The sequence below is a fragment of the Numida meleagris genome, chromosome 3 (genome assembly GCF_002078875.1).
Source record: "Numida meleagris isolate 19003 breed g44 Domestic line chromosome 3, NumMel1.0, whole genome shotgun sequence".
In the NCBI taxonomy this organism is placed as follows: Eukaryota; Metazoa; Chordata; class Aves; order Galliformes; family Numididae; genus Numida; species Numida meleagris.
In genome coordinates this window covers 126,323-145,710 of record NC_034411.1, presented here as the reverse complement: position 1 = coordinate 145,710, position 19,388 = coordinate 126,323, and the positions used below count along the sequence as shown (strand labels likewise).

At 42.8% G+C, this 19,388-nt stretch overlaps 1 protein-coding gene and 1 long non-coding RNA gene across 2 annotated transcripts; one reads left to right on the top strand and one right to left on the bottom strand.

Moving 5' to 3' along the window:
• On the bottom strand, positions 509–18,373 carry CFAP36 (cilia and flagella associated protein 36). The gene is made up of 10 exons (XM_021389613.1): positions 18,256–18,373; positions 14,509–14,573; positions 13,462–13,563; positions 12,423–12,537; positions 11,354–11,441; positions 9,824–9,875; positions 7,490–7,613; positions 3,454–3,617; positions 2,920–3,075; positions 509–1,000 (listed from the first exon to the last, which is right to left on the bottom strand). The coding sequence occupies exons 1-10, from the start codon at positions 18,371–18,373 to the stop codon at positions 914–916; spliced, it is 1,071 nt and encodes a 356-aa protein (XP_021245288.1). The 3' UTR covers positions 509–913.
• Positions 4,339–8,893, top strand: LOC110395364. The gene is made up of 2 exons (XR_002436365.1): positions 4,339–4,640; positions 7,936–8,893. It is a non-coding gene; the product is annotated as an uncharacterized LOC110395364 (long non-coding RNA).

The following is a 19,388-nucleotide window of genomic DNA, read 5'->3' as shown; positions in this document are numbered from 1 at the left end:
AGCGGGCATCTCAGCCCCCAGGGGCTGCCCACAGCTGCTTCCCCATCGGGGGCTGCATGGGTCCTGCCCGGGGCAGCCACGTCCTCTGCTGGGGCCCTTCCACTACCGCTCCTTTCGGAAAAGGAAAGAACATCTGCCAACCAGTATCAGTTCTAAATGCTATTTTAATAAAAAGTTGCATGGAACTTGAAGCGGTTGGGTTGTTCCTGCTAATGACACCCTCTCCTGTGCTTCATTTGAAGTCTGCCAGGGCCAAACTGGTAAATGATTTGTTTGTTTAAAGACTTTGGAACTAAATTGCTCTCGTGGTGCTCCCAGTTCTTATCTGGCAAGGGAAGCTTTTGGTTTGTATCTTAACTTACTCATAGCAAACCTGGATCTAAGGTACCAGTAAAGTGCCTGGAAGGTGTGGACAACAGTGTAACACGCTCCTGACTTCAAGCTGCATGAGCTGCTTCCTAAAATACAAGGTGGTCCCAGTAGCACTTCCTCGTGAACTCAGACTTCATTACAGCCCAGAACAGTAATTTATTTCTGATATTCTAATGAAGAGAACCGGGTTCTATAATCTTTAGAAAAAAAGTTTTAAGTTATTCAAATCCATTTGTTCACATTTGAAGGTGTTATTTTCACAGATAAATATTTGCTGCTGTTGTATTTTTGAGTGGCTGAGGCTGTTGAACTGCTTCACTGTTGAGTGCGTTCCAGGGAGTTTCCAGCATTCTGGACAATCTGTTTGCAGTGTTATTTCAGCATAAATTCAAATATTTTATACAAAGCACTGAATGACTTGTCTGAAAGTTCTATAAAAACAAGTGTAAGATACTTGAAAATAAATCCGTTCCGTTATTGGTTATATCATTTATTCTAAAAGCTGCCTATGTTCTTGAGATCTGCAACGAGGTTCCCACCATTACCGCTTATTAATAACTTCTTCTTTTAGTTTTTCTGCCAGCACTTTCCTCTTCTGCAGTAATTTTTGCTTCTCTTCTGAAACTTCCTACAAACAGAATGGAAAAATAAATACAGTCATAAACAAACTACGTGACTTCCCAATCCGTAGTGCGGCATCTAATGCTAACTGCTACCCAGGCAGGTGAGCCACAGCTGGTAGTGACCTTTCCTCCTAACAAGGAGCAGCCTAAGAGCATCACCTTCAAACCTGGTGCTGCAAGCCCACTGCTTCAAGCTCACCTCCAACCCAGAATGATGTAAAAAGATCCTTCATTTCTTGGGAAGCGGATCCCGCAGTGCGGATGACTGAGCGTATTAAAACGCTCAGCAATTACAAAACGTTCCTGAGACAACAAAGTTTCTTATCTTAAGCGGATGCTCTCTGATAAGGAGCAGTGATTTACTTTTTAATAGCGTATTTTTCTTTGTTAAGGTTTTCTACTGCCTTCCCCATCCAGCATTCCTTTCCATGTAAAGGTTTATGAGACCTACTGTTTGGAACAAACGCATTAAGTCACATTAGCTGTACTAACGATGAACAGAAGGCAGAAGTTCCTTTCTTTCTGACGATGTCTGATCTGTACTGCCAGCCCGTTACCCTGCCATAGGATGCTGCTTGTTATGGCTGTCCTTGCTCTCCTCGGTGTAGCTGACTTTTATTCCCACACAACACTTTCTGTCGCACCCATCATGCAAGGATTTTTGTGATTACAGCACTCTCTGTAGCTAAGGAATGTATCAGTTAATTCACTGACAAGTAATTTCCCTATCTCCCTGCACTGCCCAGAATACTGTGTGTTTTATACATGGCATTTGCCTGACAGACTGAAAAGCAGCACAAGCCTTCTTTTTTTTTTTTTTCTACTGTGCCTTATGGAAGCAGGATTTGATACAAGAGAGACTGTTGTTATCGTCCATGTTTCTCCTTGCGCTGAGAACTTGCTGTTACCATCACAGGTTTCACCTCCTTGCACAACACTTGCAAAAACAAAGTCCCCTTTAGGAGGGATCTGCTGATTGTCCAAGTTGTCAGGTCAGTCACTGTGTCATTACTTCAGGTGGAACTAAGATGGTCTGGCAGTGACAGGACGACCTGCTGGAGCACCAGCAAGCTCGCCGCAGCCCAACCAGGTGCTGCTGCATTTCAGCATCTACCAACCAGAATAATGGGACGAGGATCTCTTGAGGACACAGCCTTACTACCACAGTCACGAGTCAATCTTTTTTTTCTGAGGTGCAGAACTATCCCACAGAGTTCTCCCTGCTCTTGATGCATGTCTGAGCAGAGAACGCTCTTGAAAGCTACCAGCCAACATTGCTGGGAGACCGATCGCGTTCGTACATGGGACAAAAACACCTTGAAGAATGAAATAACTATCACTTGTGTCTCTACAGATTTGCCATTCTCTTTCCTGTAATTCTAATTCTTCCACAAGTATTTTCTTGTATCGGAGGCAACTGGATAAAGGACAGCAGCATCCATCCCTCAGAGTGCCTTGCCTTTTTAAGTTGCATTATCACATCACTTCTACTCCAGTGGCTGATTCGTTAACCGAGGATTTATTCATTTGAAAAAGGAGCAAAACCCTCCAAGATCAAAAGAACTAAGCAAGTTTTTCTATGTAAAATAGGACTTTGCAAAAAAATTTTTTTTCCTGTTTTAGCTGGAAAAAAGTCCCAGGGATTTAAGGGAGCCCAAACAGCTGGCCAAAGGATTAGAAGAAAGCCAGCACTCCAACAGTTCATAAACTTAATCAAGAAGATTCGGCAATACAGAGGGGGAATGCTAACTTCATCACTAAAACGTTCAGCCTGTACTCTAACGCAAAAAAGCAGTGACCTGACAATAGTTCCTCTGCTTCCACCACTTGCTCCTTTAATCCTGCTACCCTGCTCCGCAACACCTTCACTGAAACTGCCTGTTGTAAAGCAGTCAGGATGATATGAAATATCTGAGCCCTTTACCTCTTTAGGAGGTGATTCCTCCTCCTTCTGGTCTGTGGTTGGGGGTGGTATGATGTTGTTTCTTGACTCTTTCTTTGCAGCAAGCAGCATATCCCGTTTTTTCTTAAGGTATTCCTCCCGTTGTTTCAGCTGCTGTTCTTCAGGTTCTGAAGTATTCTGGATGTTTTTAAAGTACATATGGAACTAAATTAATTTTCTGTGTATTACGTATTCGTGAAATAAAAGCCTTTGCATCACCTTTGCCTCTAAACTTAGGAGCTTCTTTTCAGAAGCCAAGTTAAAATTTCAAGGCACAGCTGTCTTAGTAAGAAATTATCACAAGGTTAAAGGCTGGAGGCTGAGCTCTAGAATTCTACTCTAAAAACGCAGCAGTGATTTGATCTTCATGCAAATTAAAGTTCTAATACCATAAACAGCGCTTGCGTGTTGGTTAAATAAATGTATTACAATAATAAAAAAAACATTATAATAAATGGAATACCATTCGAGTTTATGTTTAAGGGGCAGGAGGCATTGCAGTTGTTTTAAGCTTACATGTCCTTCTGTCCCAGCCTGCTGTGCTGCACTGTCTGCACGTTTTCCAGATGCTCTTTTCTTCACGTCCTCTCTGCCGTGGGCTGGCTGAGGGAAGCTCTCTGCTCCCTTCTGTAAGGGGTGGGCTGGTTTCAAGTCCGCCCTCGCAGATTTCCGAGGTTCCTCTAAACAGCAATTTCACATTAAAAATAAAATAAACAGTAATGCATCAAATAAAAGATAAAGCAAGCGTTTCTTCCAATATCCAGATCTCTCCTCTGAAGAAATGGAAAACTTGCTTAAGAAGGGGAGAAATTTGATATTTTTTTCATAAAACTTACCATCAAAAACCACTGGTAAGTAATACACTTGCACTACTAAGTAATGCCTTACATTAAAATAAGTACCACTACTGCACTGATGAATTACTGTGAAATGCCTGGATGTAATTTCATTCACAATATTCCAGTGGGCAGTTTATATCAAGGCTGAACTTTCATTCCCTGCTGTAATTAGGAGAGTCAGTAATCAGCAGCCCACGCAGCACACTGCAGCCAACTCCAAATACAAGCGTGCTGCTTTAGCTTCCACCTTCAAAGAACAGAATCAGACAAGACTGTATTGAAGTGACCTTGTAATGGAGAGGGGAGGAAGCGAGAACTTGAGATGCAAAGCATCACGCTGACCCCAGCACTGGAAGATCACCTCCTCAGAGCCACAGCTCAATACCTCATCCTCAGAACTGACCTCACCTCTCTCCATGTAGGATACTGCGGGAGCTGGCTTTGTGCCTGATGCCAGCAGTGCCCAGAGCCCCAGCTGGGCTGCCTGGGGGAGCTGTGGGCTGTGAAGCTCAAATGAGGCTCAGGTGCCCCACTGCCTTCCCTCCTCAATCAGCTCCCTCACCTCGTGCAAAGCAGCTGTCCTGCATGCCACCCTGCTCAGCCCTGGCTGGTTTTTCTTGGACAGACGCTGCCTGTGCTGACAAATAAAAGCGATACTCAACCCTCTGCTCATCCCAGCTGCGCTTTTCATATCTGCAGATACAAAGAGTGATTTTGCCTTGCAATCCCACAGAACTCCACCACCCATCTAAGATGGTTGCTGAGGCACAGAGTTCTTCCAGTCACTATGCTGCAGAGCAGACCGTGTTTCCAGAACTCTGCCAAGACTTCTCCTGAACTGACCTACCTCTACTTCTGAGCAAGGTAAGTTGCAGCCCATGCTATGTTTTTATTAAAAATGGAGGGTCTTTGAACTGTTTAAATAAGCCTGAAAAAACTGCTACCAATGCAAAAACACTAATAGTGCAATAAGAATTTCAGGGCATTCTGTCAGCTCGAGTGTATCTGTGATGTCTGAGTTGAGATGTGTAACTGAACATAGCTAATGATAATTCTACAGTGATGCACTATGGCTTTTTTCAGTAATATTTAGAAATACTTGGCATGAGTGTTAAAGAAAGAGCAGTTTCCTTGGCCTCTGCTGGAGCACAGGAAGAGATGGCAAAGTCTAGCTTCACTGACACTAGTGCAGGGTGAGCACTTGTTCACCCAATTTGTGGGTTTTTTTGTTGCGGGTTTTTTGGGGGAGGCTGCTGCTGTTTTAAGTTAAAGCACAGAACAGTTTAGTCCTTCAGTGTTGCTGCTTTCCTTAGTACAGAAAATTACAACAAACAACTGTGAAAAAGCAGGGGATGGGCAAAGGAGAGAGAACACTCGAAGCGTGGGACGCAAACTAGGACAGAAATGTAAAATAAAGATGAAGCATTTGTGTTTCACTGAAATATGAGTATCTTTTTGTGAGAAATGAAATTCCTTACAGGTACCGTGAGTTAACAGTGCTAGGAAGAAATCCTCCTGCCAGGGCTGCCTTCTTGAAAAAGCAGGGGAAAAAAATACCTAAAGAACACACACTGCATGCCAAACACCTACCCCAGGACCAACACTATGAACGAGGAAAACTACTTACCAGAAAGTAGTTCTTTGAAATGTGTGTATGTACATTTACACTGCTGCTGTCCACATTGCAAACACTCGAGCTGGAGATGTTTAAGTCCTAGCAGTACCTGTAGGATGCGATCATAGGGCCCTCAGTTTCACTTAACCCACAAACCTGAAAAGATACTGAGAAGATAAGGGAAGGAGGGTCGATAGCAAACGTACAAATAGACAACATGTCTCGAAGAATTATAAGTTACTGGCATGTAACTTGTTTTTTTCCTTTGAGAATTTGTCTATATGTACATTCCTACTGTGGGTGACTAAGCAACACTGTTTTTGATGTGGATGATTACTTCAGTCTTCTCAAAAGGCAAGCACCCAGACCACTCTAGCAGGTGCTGCATCCTTGTCCATACTGGGTGCAAACATGACTGCGGGTATCAAGAAAGGGAGGTGTTCTTCAGGAATGCTGGAAAGGTTGCCTGCACTCCAAGGTGCTGCATGTGACTGTCACTACGAAACTTACCTTTCTTAGCTCCTAGCAGTACAAGAAGTTGGGTGGTCAATGCACAGGATGAATGGTTTTGCCATCTCTCATTTGTAAACCACTAACAGGGGGTTCATCGAAGAGATATTAAGAAAACGAAAGCAATTGCCATTAGTATCAAATTCATTATATAGTAGAAAACTTTCAGGGGTCCACAAAATGAAGTTTTTGATCTCCAAGTGAAACAGCAAAAGATAATGAAAAGGCATGTAGCTGAAGGAACTGAAATGCATGCCTGACAAAAGGTGGGGGGCTATTTTTCCTGACTGAGGACTGTTTCATGTAAGGGTCATACTGCCAAGGCAGTTGATGCTCCCTGGGTATGGGAAACCTCCTTGTTCTCAGATAAGGAAGGCAAGCTACTCTGTTCTGAAGTAAGGTGACCCTACAAGTGAGATTACAGCCAGGATGTGAGAACAGGTCTGGTGGGCAGCGAGGGTCTGGGACCAACCACGCTGAGAAGAAAGACAGAGAGGCACAAAGTGCTGTGCCCCTTCCCAGAGTTGTGCGTTATGACCTCGTTATCCAAGATGGAGCTTTAGCTGGGAGCCCATGCTTTGGAGTTAGGTATTAACAGACCTATCTGAAAGGCAGCCCTCAGTTTGTACGAGAACAGCCTGGAAGAAGAGTCACGGTGCGCACTCTTGATTTTTGCCCTCACTACTAGCTGAAACCACTTTTCTAAGAGGTCATACTGGAGGGTAAGCTGTGACTGATTTTCTTAGTAGCCTCTTGGGGGACAGGTATGTTGCCACATGATGCCAGTTCTACAAGGAAAGAAGACTCTCAAAGAGCTGTTTGTAGACTTGTCTCTTCTTTGGTGTTGAAGGAGCACAGAAATGCTCAGCTACAGCTGAGCAGGCACACAAACAGCAAAGAAGTTTTGACTGCCAGGCTCCAAGATCCCCTGTCTCTCAAATAAAGGATTAAGTACTGCAGACAGACACAACCTAATGGTGCCACTGCAAGGTGCCACAACTACACAAAAATAAGAGGAATAAAATCAGGCTAAGAGAAGAATACAAGTATACCTGCAAGCCTTCTGCATTCTTCCAAGAGCGGAAAGCAGAGAATGAGAGCTCAAACAAGTGTAATGAAACTTCACAAGGACAGAAAAGATGAGGAAAAAAAAAATTCCAAAAGGTGACACACTTTTCTTTTACATTCCCTAATATGAAGGACACTAATTCCATTTTAAAGAACTGAGGGTCCTGCAACCACTTCACATGTTAACAGCCATTAAATGGAAAGTGCCCAAGGATGCCCCACAGGTACCACCAAGGCTAAAAGTATCCAGCTCAAGTGCCTGCAATGTGAAAACTCAGTGTGAATGCATGCAAAGACAAGTAATGGACACACGGAAAAATAACTAATGACAATGCAGACTTATTTGCCAACGTTGGAACTGTGTTACTGGAAGTGACCTCACAATATTAAGCTATGAATTCTTCACAAACTCTTCAAGAGTAAATCCCACTGAGACACTTGTTTTTGAGAATCACCTATGTGTGTTTGTGTACATATATGTATATGTTGCACATTTAGTATAGAACTCTCATAAAATTACCTAATGATAACTTTGGAGTTTCTTCAGAACCATCAGCTCCCTCAGCAGACTCCTTAACTTTTACAGTTTTTCTCGAATCTCCTGGAAAAGTGGTCACATCTGGTGATTTGCATTTAGCATCTGCCTTAAATTAAAACAGCAAACAAAACCAAGCATTACAATTCCTAGCGCTGTATTTCAGGCACTGAACTGTCAATACACAGGAAACTCCTGAAAACTCCTCATTGAAATTATGTTGTTTACTCTGTATTGCATTGTCAAAGTGAATTGTTTTACCAATAGGAGCGTTTGTACTGGCTTACAGTCATAAATAAGCTTCTCTGTTGTTAGTTCAAAGCTTATTCTCTAATCAACAATCAAAATTGAGAATATTGGATAAATTGACATCTTGTAACTTGTTTTTTTTTTTTTCTTTTTTCCACACTTTGCTTGCGACTTTCAAACAGACCTCCACCTACCATAAAAACACATCAGACAGCAAGAGACCTTAGGAGCATCCACTGAAGTTAACATAGAGAAATAATCACCTGAATGGAAGTAACAGGCTTGGATAATTTCTGATGCTGCTTTACTTCTACGCTTGTCTGAGAAATCTTGACAATGCAATCCACCTCTGAAAAAGCTGGAAATCACCCAGAAAATGTCTATACTGCTCATCAACCCTCTGATTCACGCTTTTCTGTTGAGTTAAACTGATGTACTGAGTGAATTTGTATTACCTCTCTAGCCAGGTTTCCTGCTAAAGCCTTCCAAATAAGTTTTGCATTATTAAACTCTTAAGGTCTGGTCCTGCAACTGAAAGGCAGTGGCAGAAGGCATCCCAAAGGGATCAGCCATGCTAAGTTTAAGTAGCATTTTCCATGTGCTCTTTGCTACAGTTTTTTACGGATAGAAAGATTTAAGAATTCCACCTTTGAGCAAATAAAGCTGAAGTACCAAGTGTAAAGTTTTATCTTTATGAAATACGCAGTAAGAGTCTTCCAATAATTAAGCAGTTTGGCTGGCAGAATTACATATACTGAGAAGTATGTCTTAAAGAAGAACCACTAAATGGAATCAGATGCTGTAAACTGAAAAGTGCCGTTCATGAGGTATTACAGCTCCATGCATGCATTTCTACTCCAAGAAGAAACAGCTCAGTGGCTAGGCTGAAAAATACGAGACACTACTGGCCTACTGTAATCTGGCTTGTTTATCAAGAACATTAATATTCTTGACTGGTCTGTAAGGATTGGGGTAAGCCTGTACCTAGATGGAACATCAATTGTTAAAATGAGCCAGAGTTTCTAGGTTTTGTAAAATGGGCAACTCATTTCCTGGAATGCATCATTGTAACATAGGAAACAACGTTCTGTCACCAATTTTCTACAGTGTCAGACAATGAGACGGGTTACTTTGGTGGAATTTCAGTAACATGACTATCATCTGCATGTGTCACGGGTTTGAACTAAGGAGTAAGACTGGAAATGAAGTGGAGACTTCTGCAGTAGTTACATTTGGTCTCCAGGTAGCTTCCTCTGTCAGTAAGGCCGAAGCAACAGACAATGCCTTCTCTTTTCAAATTTACTAGGCTCCATTTCCTATGGTGGAAAAGAACAGAAAAGCAATTCTGCTCCATTTTTTACACCGCCTACAATTCTAGCTTTTTCGTATATTTTAAATATGTCTTCCTGTTGAAGGGGAGATTTAGTGCCACATTTCCACTGTAAAAACTACAGCTACTGTAGCTGCTGCTGCTTCCTCACAGAAGCCTTGCTCAGACTTCAGTCTGCTTCTCAGTTGCTTAACAACCAGCAGTTTAGCCAGTCCCCGCTTACATTCAGTTACCTGAGTGAAGGTTTAACTTGGAAAGGATTTCTAGTTCCTGGTGATTAGGTTCTGGCAGCGCTGGGCTGACTTAATGAATAACTGTACTGTCTATGAAGCAACCCCTAACATTCCTGGAAGATTAGGAATGCTGTAGTCACTAAGAAGCTTACACTTTGAAGTCCCTTTGATCTTGACTACATTGGTAATTCCCATTTTCTCTAAATCTGAAAGGCTGATATCCATTGCCAGAATCATACAATTCAGATGCTAAAGAGGGAATATGCTTATGAGCTGCACCAAATGACTGGTGGATAATGGTATTATACATAGCATTAATGTCAATGATGCCATCAAGAAAAATGTAAACAGCAGAACAGACCCTTCAAAAGACCTTATTGACAGAGCTTTTATTTGCTTAGGGCAGTATGCATTGCCTTGGAGTGATGCAGTTGATGCATGGGACAAGAATATTCAAAGTATTTCTCAATCCTCAGCACAGACCACCTAGAAAGATAAGATACTCACTTCTTCCGTCCTTCTCCTTTCTTGCTCTATTTCATATTCTTCCTTAGATTTCCTGTAACACAAGACACAAGTAAATAGTCAAGGCTTCTTTGTTATCAATGACTTTTATGCAAATTTAGCAATGTTTAAATAGTTGGGGACCATCGAATCAATTGCAGGATAATGCGAATGTGTTAAAGTGTCCAAAATACATAGGTCGCTCTGAAAGCAATGCCTCCTATTTATTTCCATAGAAACAATAACAGATACAATGAGCACAACAACACTTCTTGATAGAATAACTTCTCAGTTACAGAACATTTTTTTCAACACATCTCCACCATGAGCTAAGCGTTTTCACCAGCAATGAACAAGAGCCTGTGTGCAGTGCTCCTAAAAACCTTCACGCTGTCCAGAACGTGGCTTGTCTTTCACGTTGCTGTCACCACTGCTGAAACACACCATCAAGCACCTCACTGTGCTAATATCCGCTGCCTGGTCTCCAAAAACATTCAGCAAGCATTGATGAATGTCAGCGGGTGCAATTTTTTCTACATAAAGGAATCCAGCGACACACCTTGGCTTCATATGCGCTTCTGTGCCAGACACCATTTTGTCAGAGTGTCCCTTTGCTCCCATCTGTCACATGGCAACAGCATGTATAGGGATATTGGTGGGAAGGTTCAACCTCTACTGCCATACCACCAACATCTGCCTCTGACATCATGGGCCAATGTAATAAAACAGGAGGCATTTCTTTCGGAGCAGCCAACATACTTTCATGACTTGAATGAAAGTGCACTCTTCAAAGAGAGAATTATGATAAACACACAGAACTCAGTCCTCTATCTTTCCCTCAGCTCAAATAATTGTAAATGGATTTCCAGGGCTTATCTATCTATCCACTGTTTAATTTGCTAAAGACAGAAAGTATTCCAGAACACAGAGGGCAAATATAACAATATAACCCAAATGGATTAATATGTTATTACCTGCGAACTGGCAGTGGAGGAGAACCTATAGAAGTTGTATCAGTCCTCATGTATCTTAGCTCACAGTAAGAGTTACTGAACACAACTAAGTAGGAAGCTGTGGAAAGGAATAAGGACTACTCCAGAAGCAGAATTTGCCTTTCCAAGGCTTTAAAGGACACAGAACAAAGTATGGTATCCTCGCTAAGGAGTAATAAAGCTGCTTTAAGCAGTGTTGATGGTTCATCTCCAGACCTGGGTTTAGGGTGCTCACAGGACAGCTTACAGCTAGCGTGCTCCTGTTGTCCAAAGTCACTGAACACAGCTCTGCCTTGGGATTCAGAGGAGAATGGAACCAGTGGGGCTTTTGAAGTTGCACATCATTCCATGAATCACCAAGATCATGGCAGAGTGGTAATTCTCATGTCTTCAAATACCCCTGATCACATCCACTGTCTAGCACAATTCATTTTTCTCATGCCATCTGGAAGCAGTTTCCTGGAAAAGGCTGGAAGTGTTAGGTCCTATATCCTTTTATTTTCAAGGAAGGTGGAAAGTAGGACTGATTTCTTCTTTTTACCTTAGAACCTCCCTGAGTATTTTCATTTCTTCTTGTTCAATTTCACTGAATACATCAGAACCCTCTGTCAAACAGTCAGGCAGCACACCTATCAAAAAAAAAAAAAAGTATGCATTACTCTAATGGAAGTTATTTTATACTCCATTGGCATCAGTCTTCAGCCAAAGGTGAGAAATGGATCTTGCTCACGTAAAGGAGAGAAAGAAAAAAAATATACCTAATTCTTCCTCCCTGTAAACTGTTTACAAAAAGATTCTAGCTCCTCAGCATCAATTTGCTAGTAGCAAAAAGACAAAAGTTTCTGAAATAAAAAAAGCTTTGATATCTAAGGGTAAAACGTAAGGCATACTCTGCATTGATCATTCTATGGTATTTCCTGCAGACTACAAACCAACCATGGTTAATTAAACCATTTTCAAATCTAGGTGTTGCATCAAACTTGAAATTTAAGAATTATTCTCTAGAATAAATATGCACGTAGTAAGACAAAAAATAATAAAATGGAAGACATGGAAGAAAAGAAGGAGTAGATAACAATACTTTTAGGAACAGAAACAGAGCAGTAGAGTTGGGTGTAGAATATATTCCCTTCTTTAACAGCACTTATCTATTAGAATGATGAAGGCCAAACTTCTCCTCTGTCCATAGATTTTTCACGTGCAAATGTACAGTGAGAACTGCAGGGTAGGCATGACAGACAGTATGCCACTACTGCTCCACAGATAGTGTAAGTCAGCTAGCAGCACTATCACTGTTGAGGAACTGATAGAATTAACACTCAGCAAAATTCTCTAACAAAAAATAGACCAAGTTTCACACAAAATCATACACAGTTCACAATCTGTTATTTTAAAAAGGCAAACAGATTGCTGTGTCTGAGAATATAATCCAAGGACTAAATATTGAAATCCTGGTCCCAGTAAAACCAGCTCAGTGCTCTCCCTTAACTTCAACTAGACCAGCATTCTTTCCATTTATGAATGGATTACATAGTCCTTTAAAAAAAAAAAAAGAAAGAAAGAAAGAAAATGAAGGATTAAACCTCTTTTTTTTGTTTACTACTTCTTACCATTTCTTTCTTTCATGACTCTAATGGCTTGCAGTTGCATTTCAATATTTTTCTGTACCATCATTTTTTTAAATAGTCTAAAGTCTTCTGCTGCCAATACTGTTTGCAAAATGGCCTGTGGGAGGAAAGATACACACAAAGTAATTCAACTACAGAAATCAAAACCTTCTCAGTTTGCTTGAAATGAAATTAAAATTTAAATTCTGTGCAACTCGTTTCTAATAACTGTATTTCGTTCTTTTTTCTGTCTACTTTTTCTAGCTATACAAGTTGAGCTTATAGGCAAGAAAAGAATTTGAGGGTTTATGTCCTTGGATCATTGTACTTGGATCATCGTGGCTACAGTATTATCATAAAGCCTGGAGGGCTTCCCAGTGTAAGTTTACAGCCACAGTTTGCTGGATTTCTTGAACAAATTTGTAGGCTTGAGCAAGGAATGTGCACTCTGAAGAATCTTGATGGAGGAGATATTTCAACAAAGCATAATTTTCACTGGCACGAGAAGCTCCCAATTCTCTGCCCCATCTACCTGCGGCAATTCTTAAAGATAACTTTCAGCAGGTGAAGCAGTACAGAATCATGCCTTGTCTTCCTGGGGTAATCTTTGTCTTACAGATTTTACTGCTTTATTACAATATTGGAGGAAAATATCTTTTGCCTTCATGTCTGGTTTTTTAGTCTTCCAGTTTATCTGCTACGGTGAATGGACTGAAGACTACCATAAAGCTGGCAAATCTGCAAATAAAGGTGGCAGATGTACCTTCAAGCTCAGAGGTTTGGTTTAGAAAGTACAAAGCATGGCAGACAAATCTCAAAAGAGTGATGCCACACAAGTATCTGTTGCTATTTTAAAGACTCACATTTTGCTGGTCACAGTTCATAATATAAACAGATACATGAAGTTTTAGAAAGTTAACGTTTTAAAAAGAAAGCTTTTCAAACATGCACCTGTTTGCATGTTCAAACATGCACCTGCCCTGCTGTATTACTACAAAGCTGCAAATCAAATCCATGCATCCCTTACCAAAGGAAAACATACCTGTGAAGTGTGAGTCTTTGCAAGAGGAGATGAAAAAGCTTCTTGAAATTTCTCTTCAGTAATGCCAACTTCTGTAAGATAGCCTTCTAATAATTTTTCAACCTGTAAGAAACATAAGCCTTACTTTCTAAGAGATTTTTCCCTAGGAATCACGGTGTTTTTTTTCCCTTAACTGTATCTTCTTTCTTGCTGCTATTGTATTTTTTAGAACTCACAGGAAAATGACTGCAATACTACCACTGATTGCTCTGATACTTCTGGCTTATTTGCTTTCATAAGCTGTTCTAAATCAACTCTGATTTTTGTTGCTGAGACTGGTTAGTACTTAACTGAACCTCTCCAACTTCCAGGGACCTCACCTCTCTCCCTTCTCTCCAGACTCCCCTCCCAGCTGATATTCCTCCTCACTTGTACTTTTTAAGTAAAAGGATTTTTTTGCTGGTCCGTGTGTCCAATATCCTCCAGGATCACAGCAGAAATTATTGCTGGGCTGTATTCATTTCACTCATGCTTCAATACTTCATACTCACGAAGTATTAGCACACCTTGTTGTAAGGAAACATTTTAGAGAGCTGTGTGCATTGATTTATCAGCATTTTTCAGCATGCTCCAAAAACATTCTGTATTTTATTCTGATACTTGAAAGAATTCAATAGGTTTACTGGTCTCCTAAGGAAACAAGTTTTACATGTTTTCTAACATTGTGCTGTTTGTCATTTTAATTTTCCGTAACATGAAGACTCTCCAGCTCATAAACACTGTACTCTAGCTAGCTGATGCACTAACATTAATGAAAAATAGGTAACACTGCCTAAGAAAAAATAACATTTCTGTGTATCTGGTGCTTAAGCATAAAAATGCATAGGCAACGATGACTCAAAGAATATTTATGGCATGCAATATTAGAAACACATGCCACATTTATGGCATGCAATATTAGAAAATTCTAAATAACAAAGATAACACGACCAGAAACTTATCTAACTACTACTTGAACGCAGTCCATTATTTCTCAGACATCTACCACAGACAGTGAACAACACTCACCAGCACTTGGTATTCCTGATAAATTTCTGTGTAAGACAACTTGCTTTCTTCTTCATCATCAAAAACTTAAAAAGAAACATTTCTGAGTTAGTGTTTTAAGTGCTAGTACACTCTACACCAGTGCCACAAATGAATTTTTCATTTAGAGTAAGGCTGACCTTTACAAGTTCATGCATTTAATCGTGTGACAATGTAAGACACGATCAATAATAACAACCTGTTTTTTCACACTTTCAGGCTAAGCCATTACCTTTGGTAATTTATTGTAAGTCTACTAATTTAATACAAGAAAAACGTATCTTCACAACAGAAGCCATTTCTAAGCAAGGCAAGGATTCGGCAGATAGGTGCATTAACAAGTCAGGTTTAATGTAAGAACTACCATGGGAACTTGCTTCAGGCTGTTCTAATACAGGGGATGACATGAACCAGGTTATTTGTCTCTGCATACATTTAAATGAAGGATGTGTTAATGACCTGAACCATTATTTTAAATGCTGCTCACTTAAGGAGAAGCCAGTGCGATGCAGGAAAGAGAGATCCCTCTTGCAAAACAATTGAGAGAGAGCCCCAAAGAGGAGATCTGGCGTTGGTAATTTACTATTACTTGCTAAAATTGTATCTACCCCGGTTTAGACAAAAATGGGAATCCGCACAGCAGGGGCCATTATTATTCACATTAGATTCACATTAACAACTCTTGACTGGAAATACCAAGCAAATGATCTCCATGCCATAGAATAGATGGAAGCAGCAGAAAGCAAGAGAAATGCAAAACCGGGGGTTTTACATTTACAATTTGCATTTTTATCATGTCAGCAATGAACAGAAGTAATGTAAAACCTAGCAGTTAAGCAGAGGCTTAGAAGAAAGACATCGTCAATTCCCTTCAAGATTAGCCACTCTACGCTGGACAAGTCACTCCCTATTTGCATGCTTTGAAGTCATTTGAAGAATGGGAATTCTGCCTTACAAATGGGTGAACGGGGGTGATTTATTTTTTTTTCATATGACATCTGCAGCAGTGATGGTATTTGTGTGATGGAATCAGTGCAACTCTCTCAGGAATGTAGACAGACTTTTGGAAAGCATCATTTTCCAGCTGTGACAACACCAGGGCAATGCTGGTCAGAACCTTGGTAAGACATGATGTAAGATGGCTGTTCCTAACAGCTAGCATCAATTTATTACAACCTACAGCAAATACAAAAATCTAATCAGACAGTTCGGGCCCTTCTGTCTTTATGCCTCTCTTCCCTACTACCCTCTCCTGCTCCTTACCCCCTGAGTGCCCCAGGAGGGCTGGTAAAGGGACCTCACTGCTCCGCCTGTGCCAAAGGGATTGCCTCCAAGTCCTCCTTCCTGCACAGTTCCAGGACAACGTGGAAAGCAGAACAGACAGTTTGCACAAACTGCTCTCTGTTTTCAGAGTCTGAATGAAAAGGATGAAGCTAAACGTCAAATAAAGCAAGCAGAGGTCAACATCGCCTCTGTGTTAAATTGCACTAAGGAATACTGTGTTTGAATGGGGATCCTGGATTTTCTCAAGTTAGGACTCCTAAATCATGTCATGATTTTTTTCCTTCAGGTGTTGGCTCCGAGTCTTTGGTCACCCAACAGGAATGACCTGAAGAACTCTCTGTATCAGGACAAGATGGGAGACCCAGATGTCCCTGGGGACAAATTCAGCGTTTTCCTGCTAAAACTGAAAACCATTGCTAGTAAACCCCTCAAACAGGATGATAGCCAAGTCAGGTTTGATTTCTCCCTGCTGGGACACGGCTGATTCATCTGAACTCACAGACAAGAGCCAGTAATTAGGAGAGCTCTTCTGTTCCTACCCCCAGCCTCATCCCCAGGGGGAGTCACAGTCACTGCTTCTTCTTTTCGTACCCTTTCTTTACCCTCCAGTCTTCAACGTTAGTGTCAAGCTTATCTATCTACAAGCGATATTTCAGTTTATACCTTAGGATAGCAGAGTAAAACAGAAAAGCCTTCACCCTTTAAGGCATACCCACAGACTGAACTTGAGTTTTGCAGCCACAGAAATGGAAATTCACGAAGCCATGAGAAATCAGTGAAGTCCCCAGAAAGAGGGAGGGAGAAAGCAAAGTTAGCAACAGATGCAACAACAGTAGGGTCACTTCTGCTCAGTGCAATGTAAAATAAATTGCAAATTTTATAAATGTGCATAAATTAGTGATAGGCAACTAAATACGCAAAAATAATTGCACACTCATCACTAAAGCTCAAATTCTAGTTTTGAGGAATCAGAAATTGACAGTTAATTGAAATGATGCTATTTTTTTTTCCTTTCAGTCCAAAGGCTTGGAACGTTTCGAGAACAAAAAGAATTCTGACAGAACACCTCAGTAGCAGCGGTGGAATTAGCACGTTTACCTCAAGGAAAAGCAAACAGTGCAGAACTGCAATTAAAAGTTTGCATTTCTTCAGCTGTGCTTCTTGGTAACCCTAGCAGCATTTCCTCAGCCTTTTCTTTTTTCTCAATAGCTGCTGGGAGTTGTCCAGCGGAACCCTGGAAGACTTGCTCCCATTTCTCCACTTTGCTCCTCTAGTTTCTTACACAGCAACAAACTGGCAGGGGGCCATTATATAAGCCCGCTCCACGCTACATGGAAATTTACAGAGGTTCCATAAATCTTCTTACTGCCAGTAAATTCCACTCAACCCTCTAAGGAGAGATCATTGCTACAGAGAGGGATAATGCACACCCTGATTCCTAAAACAAGAGAGAGGCAGCTCTCACCTCGCCCGCTTTTGTGGCAATCAAAGCGCCTGAATGGCAAGAAGTTTGGGCAGACATCAAGGCAAAAGCTCTAGCCACGCACTCTCTGTTGCTTCCTCGCTGCAGACTCTGGTAACTTAACCTGGCCTTCTCGTTTATCCATGTACCAGGGAAAGGTGTGAGCACCCACAGTGATCTTGCTTCAGAGGTCACGAAGGGTGGAAACAATTTCCAGATTCAAAGCAGCCCTCGGCACGAGCTGCTGCGCAGCGCAGGGTGACGGCGCCAGGAAGCCTTCATGTTGTAACATCAGTGTTTTAATGCCAAAATGCGTTGATGGAGGTTTAAGGGATTCTCCTCAAATAAAGCACCCTTTTCTTTCATGTTGAATCGCTCAGGATAGGTGACCGTTGCCAGCTTTTTGTTTTATAATATACCTTCACCATCACTGGGGGTTTTCCACGCGTGTACTCACCTGCCACCCACTTGAACAGAAGCGGTATTTCGGAGCAGGCCCAGCCCTCCCCAGCTCACCTAGGACGCTGAGGCTTTGGGCACGACATTATAACGCAGCCTGGGGGAAAGGATGGTGCATCCCAGCGGGCTGCCTTCACCCAAACTGCTGCCAGCCCTCCCAGCCTCTGACCGCTCAAAGCCTCTGCTATGTTTTCCTTCCCATCACCCCTCTGCTTAAAAACGCCCCGTTCTTAGATACACCCGGCTGGCATAAGGGAGTAGCGTAAGGACGGGTGTTGCTCAGGTGCGACCCAGAAGGGACAGATTTTATTCCTCGTACCACAGCAAGATGCCTTCAAGCCCTCCGAGCTGGGGCGCATTATTCATGCCCCGTGCAGGCCTACCTCACCGCCGCGACGTTTCCCCGCGCCCACCGCCGCTCTCCGCCCGGGCTGAGGCGGCCGCTCCGCGCGGAAGCGGGGCTGCCCCCGCGCAACCCGGCTCCTTCTCCAAGGGGAAGGGCCGCGCCCACGCCCGCCGCTCACCCTCGCACTTCTGCTCCATGAACTCCAGCACCGGGACGGACCAGGCGGGCCCGCGCAGGAACCCGGCGATGCTGTCCACCACCCACTCCACGTCGGCCTCCTCCTCCTCCGCCGCCATGGCCGGGGCCGGGCCGCCGAGCGCGGCGCTGGGGATGGGGATGGGCGGGTGGAGCGCGCGTCTTGCCACGGCAACCGGCGTCACGGGGCTCCGCGCGCTCCCGCGGCCCGAGGGGAGCGGGGCTGGAGCTGGGGCTGGGGGGGGGGCCGGGCCCGAGGGCTGCGCTAAATGGCCTTGCCCGTAATCAGATCATGGCTTTAGGGGAGGGGCGGTCAGGCACCACAAATGCGGCGGCATTAAAAGATAGGCCTGGCGTGAGGTCAGCGCTTAATGCCGCTGTTCCGCGCTGTCTCCGCTGCAGCGCCGAGCCCCATGCGGTGCGCGGAGCTCCTTTATTGCGGCCCTCCGGTGCTGCCCGTTCCTGCGCTCGGTTTTGCGGCCTGGCACCGTTTGTTGCACAAACCAAGGTACTCCTTGCCTCCTGCAGAACAGCTACTTCAGATTTGATGGTTGACATAAGTTGATTGCTAGCGTGGACTTACATGATTGTAAAGTATGCTCTCCTCTTGCACCGCGGTCTGCTGTGTAGGAGTAGCGTCAATTTAAGTTTGCTCAGTAGCTGCCGCTAGTCACCTATCTTTGATCAAGTTATGTTAGCTCCAGCACAAAACAATGCCATTTTCCTACAGTCTTTTGTGCTTTTTCTAAAGCCCTTTCCACAGCTTGCAATGCTGAGCCACTAACGTCTCTAGAAAATACGGGGCTGTATGAGGAGCGTATTGCACCTTCAGTCTCTTCACCGCGGTAATTTCCTCCCTTAGCATCCCAGGATGAAGGCAGGCCTTCCAGCTGACGGCATGGGCTCCAGAAGTGTCAGGTAATGGAGGACGTGACACCACATCCCCATGCCACTCCTGGTAGCCCTTCTCACCACCCGCATGGCGCTGGTGAGTCCCTGCTGATGACGACTTTGCAAGGCAGAGGCAATGAGCGCCCAATGTGAGCCTTATAATTTCTCAGAAATCTACTGATGCTGAGATAAATTGCAATAGAGATGTCATAAGGCACAAACAAA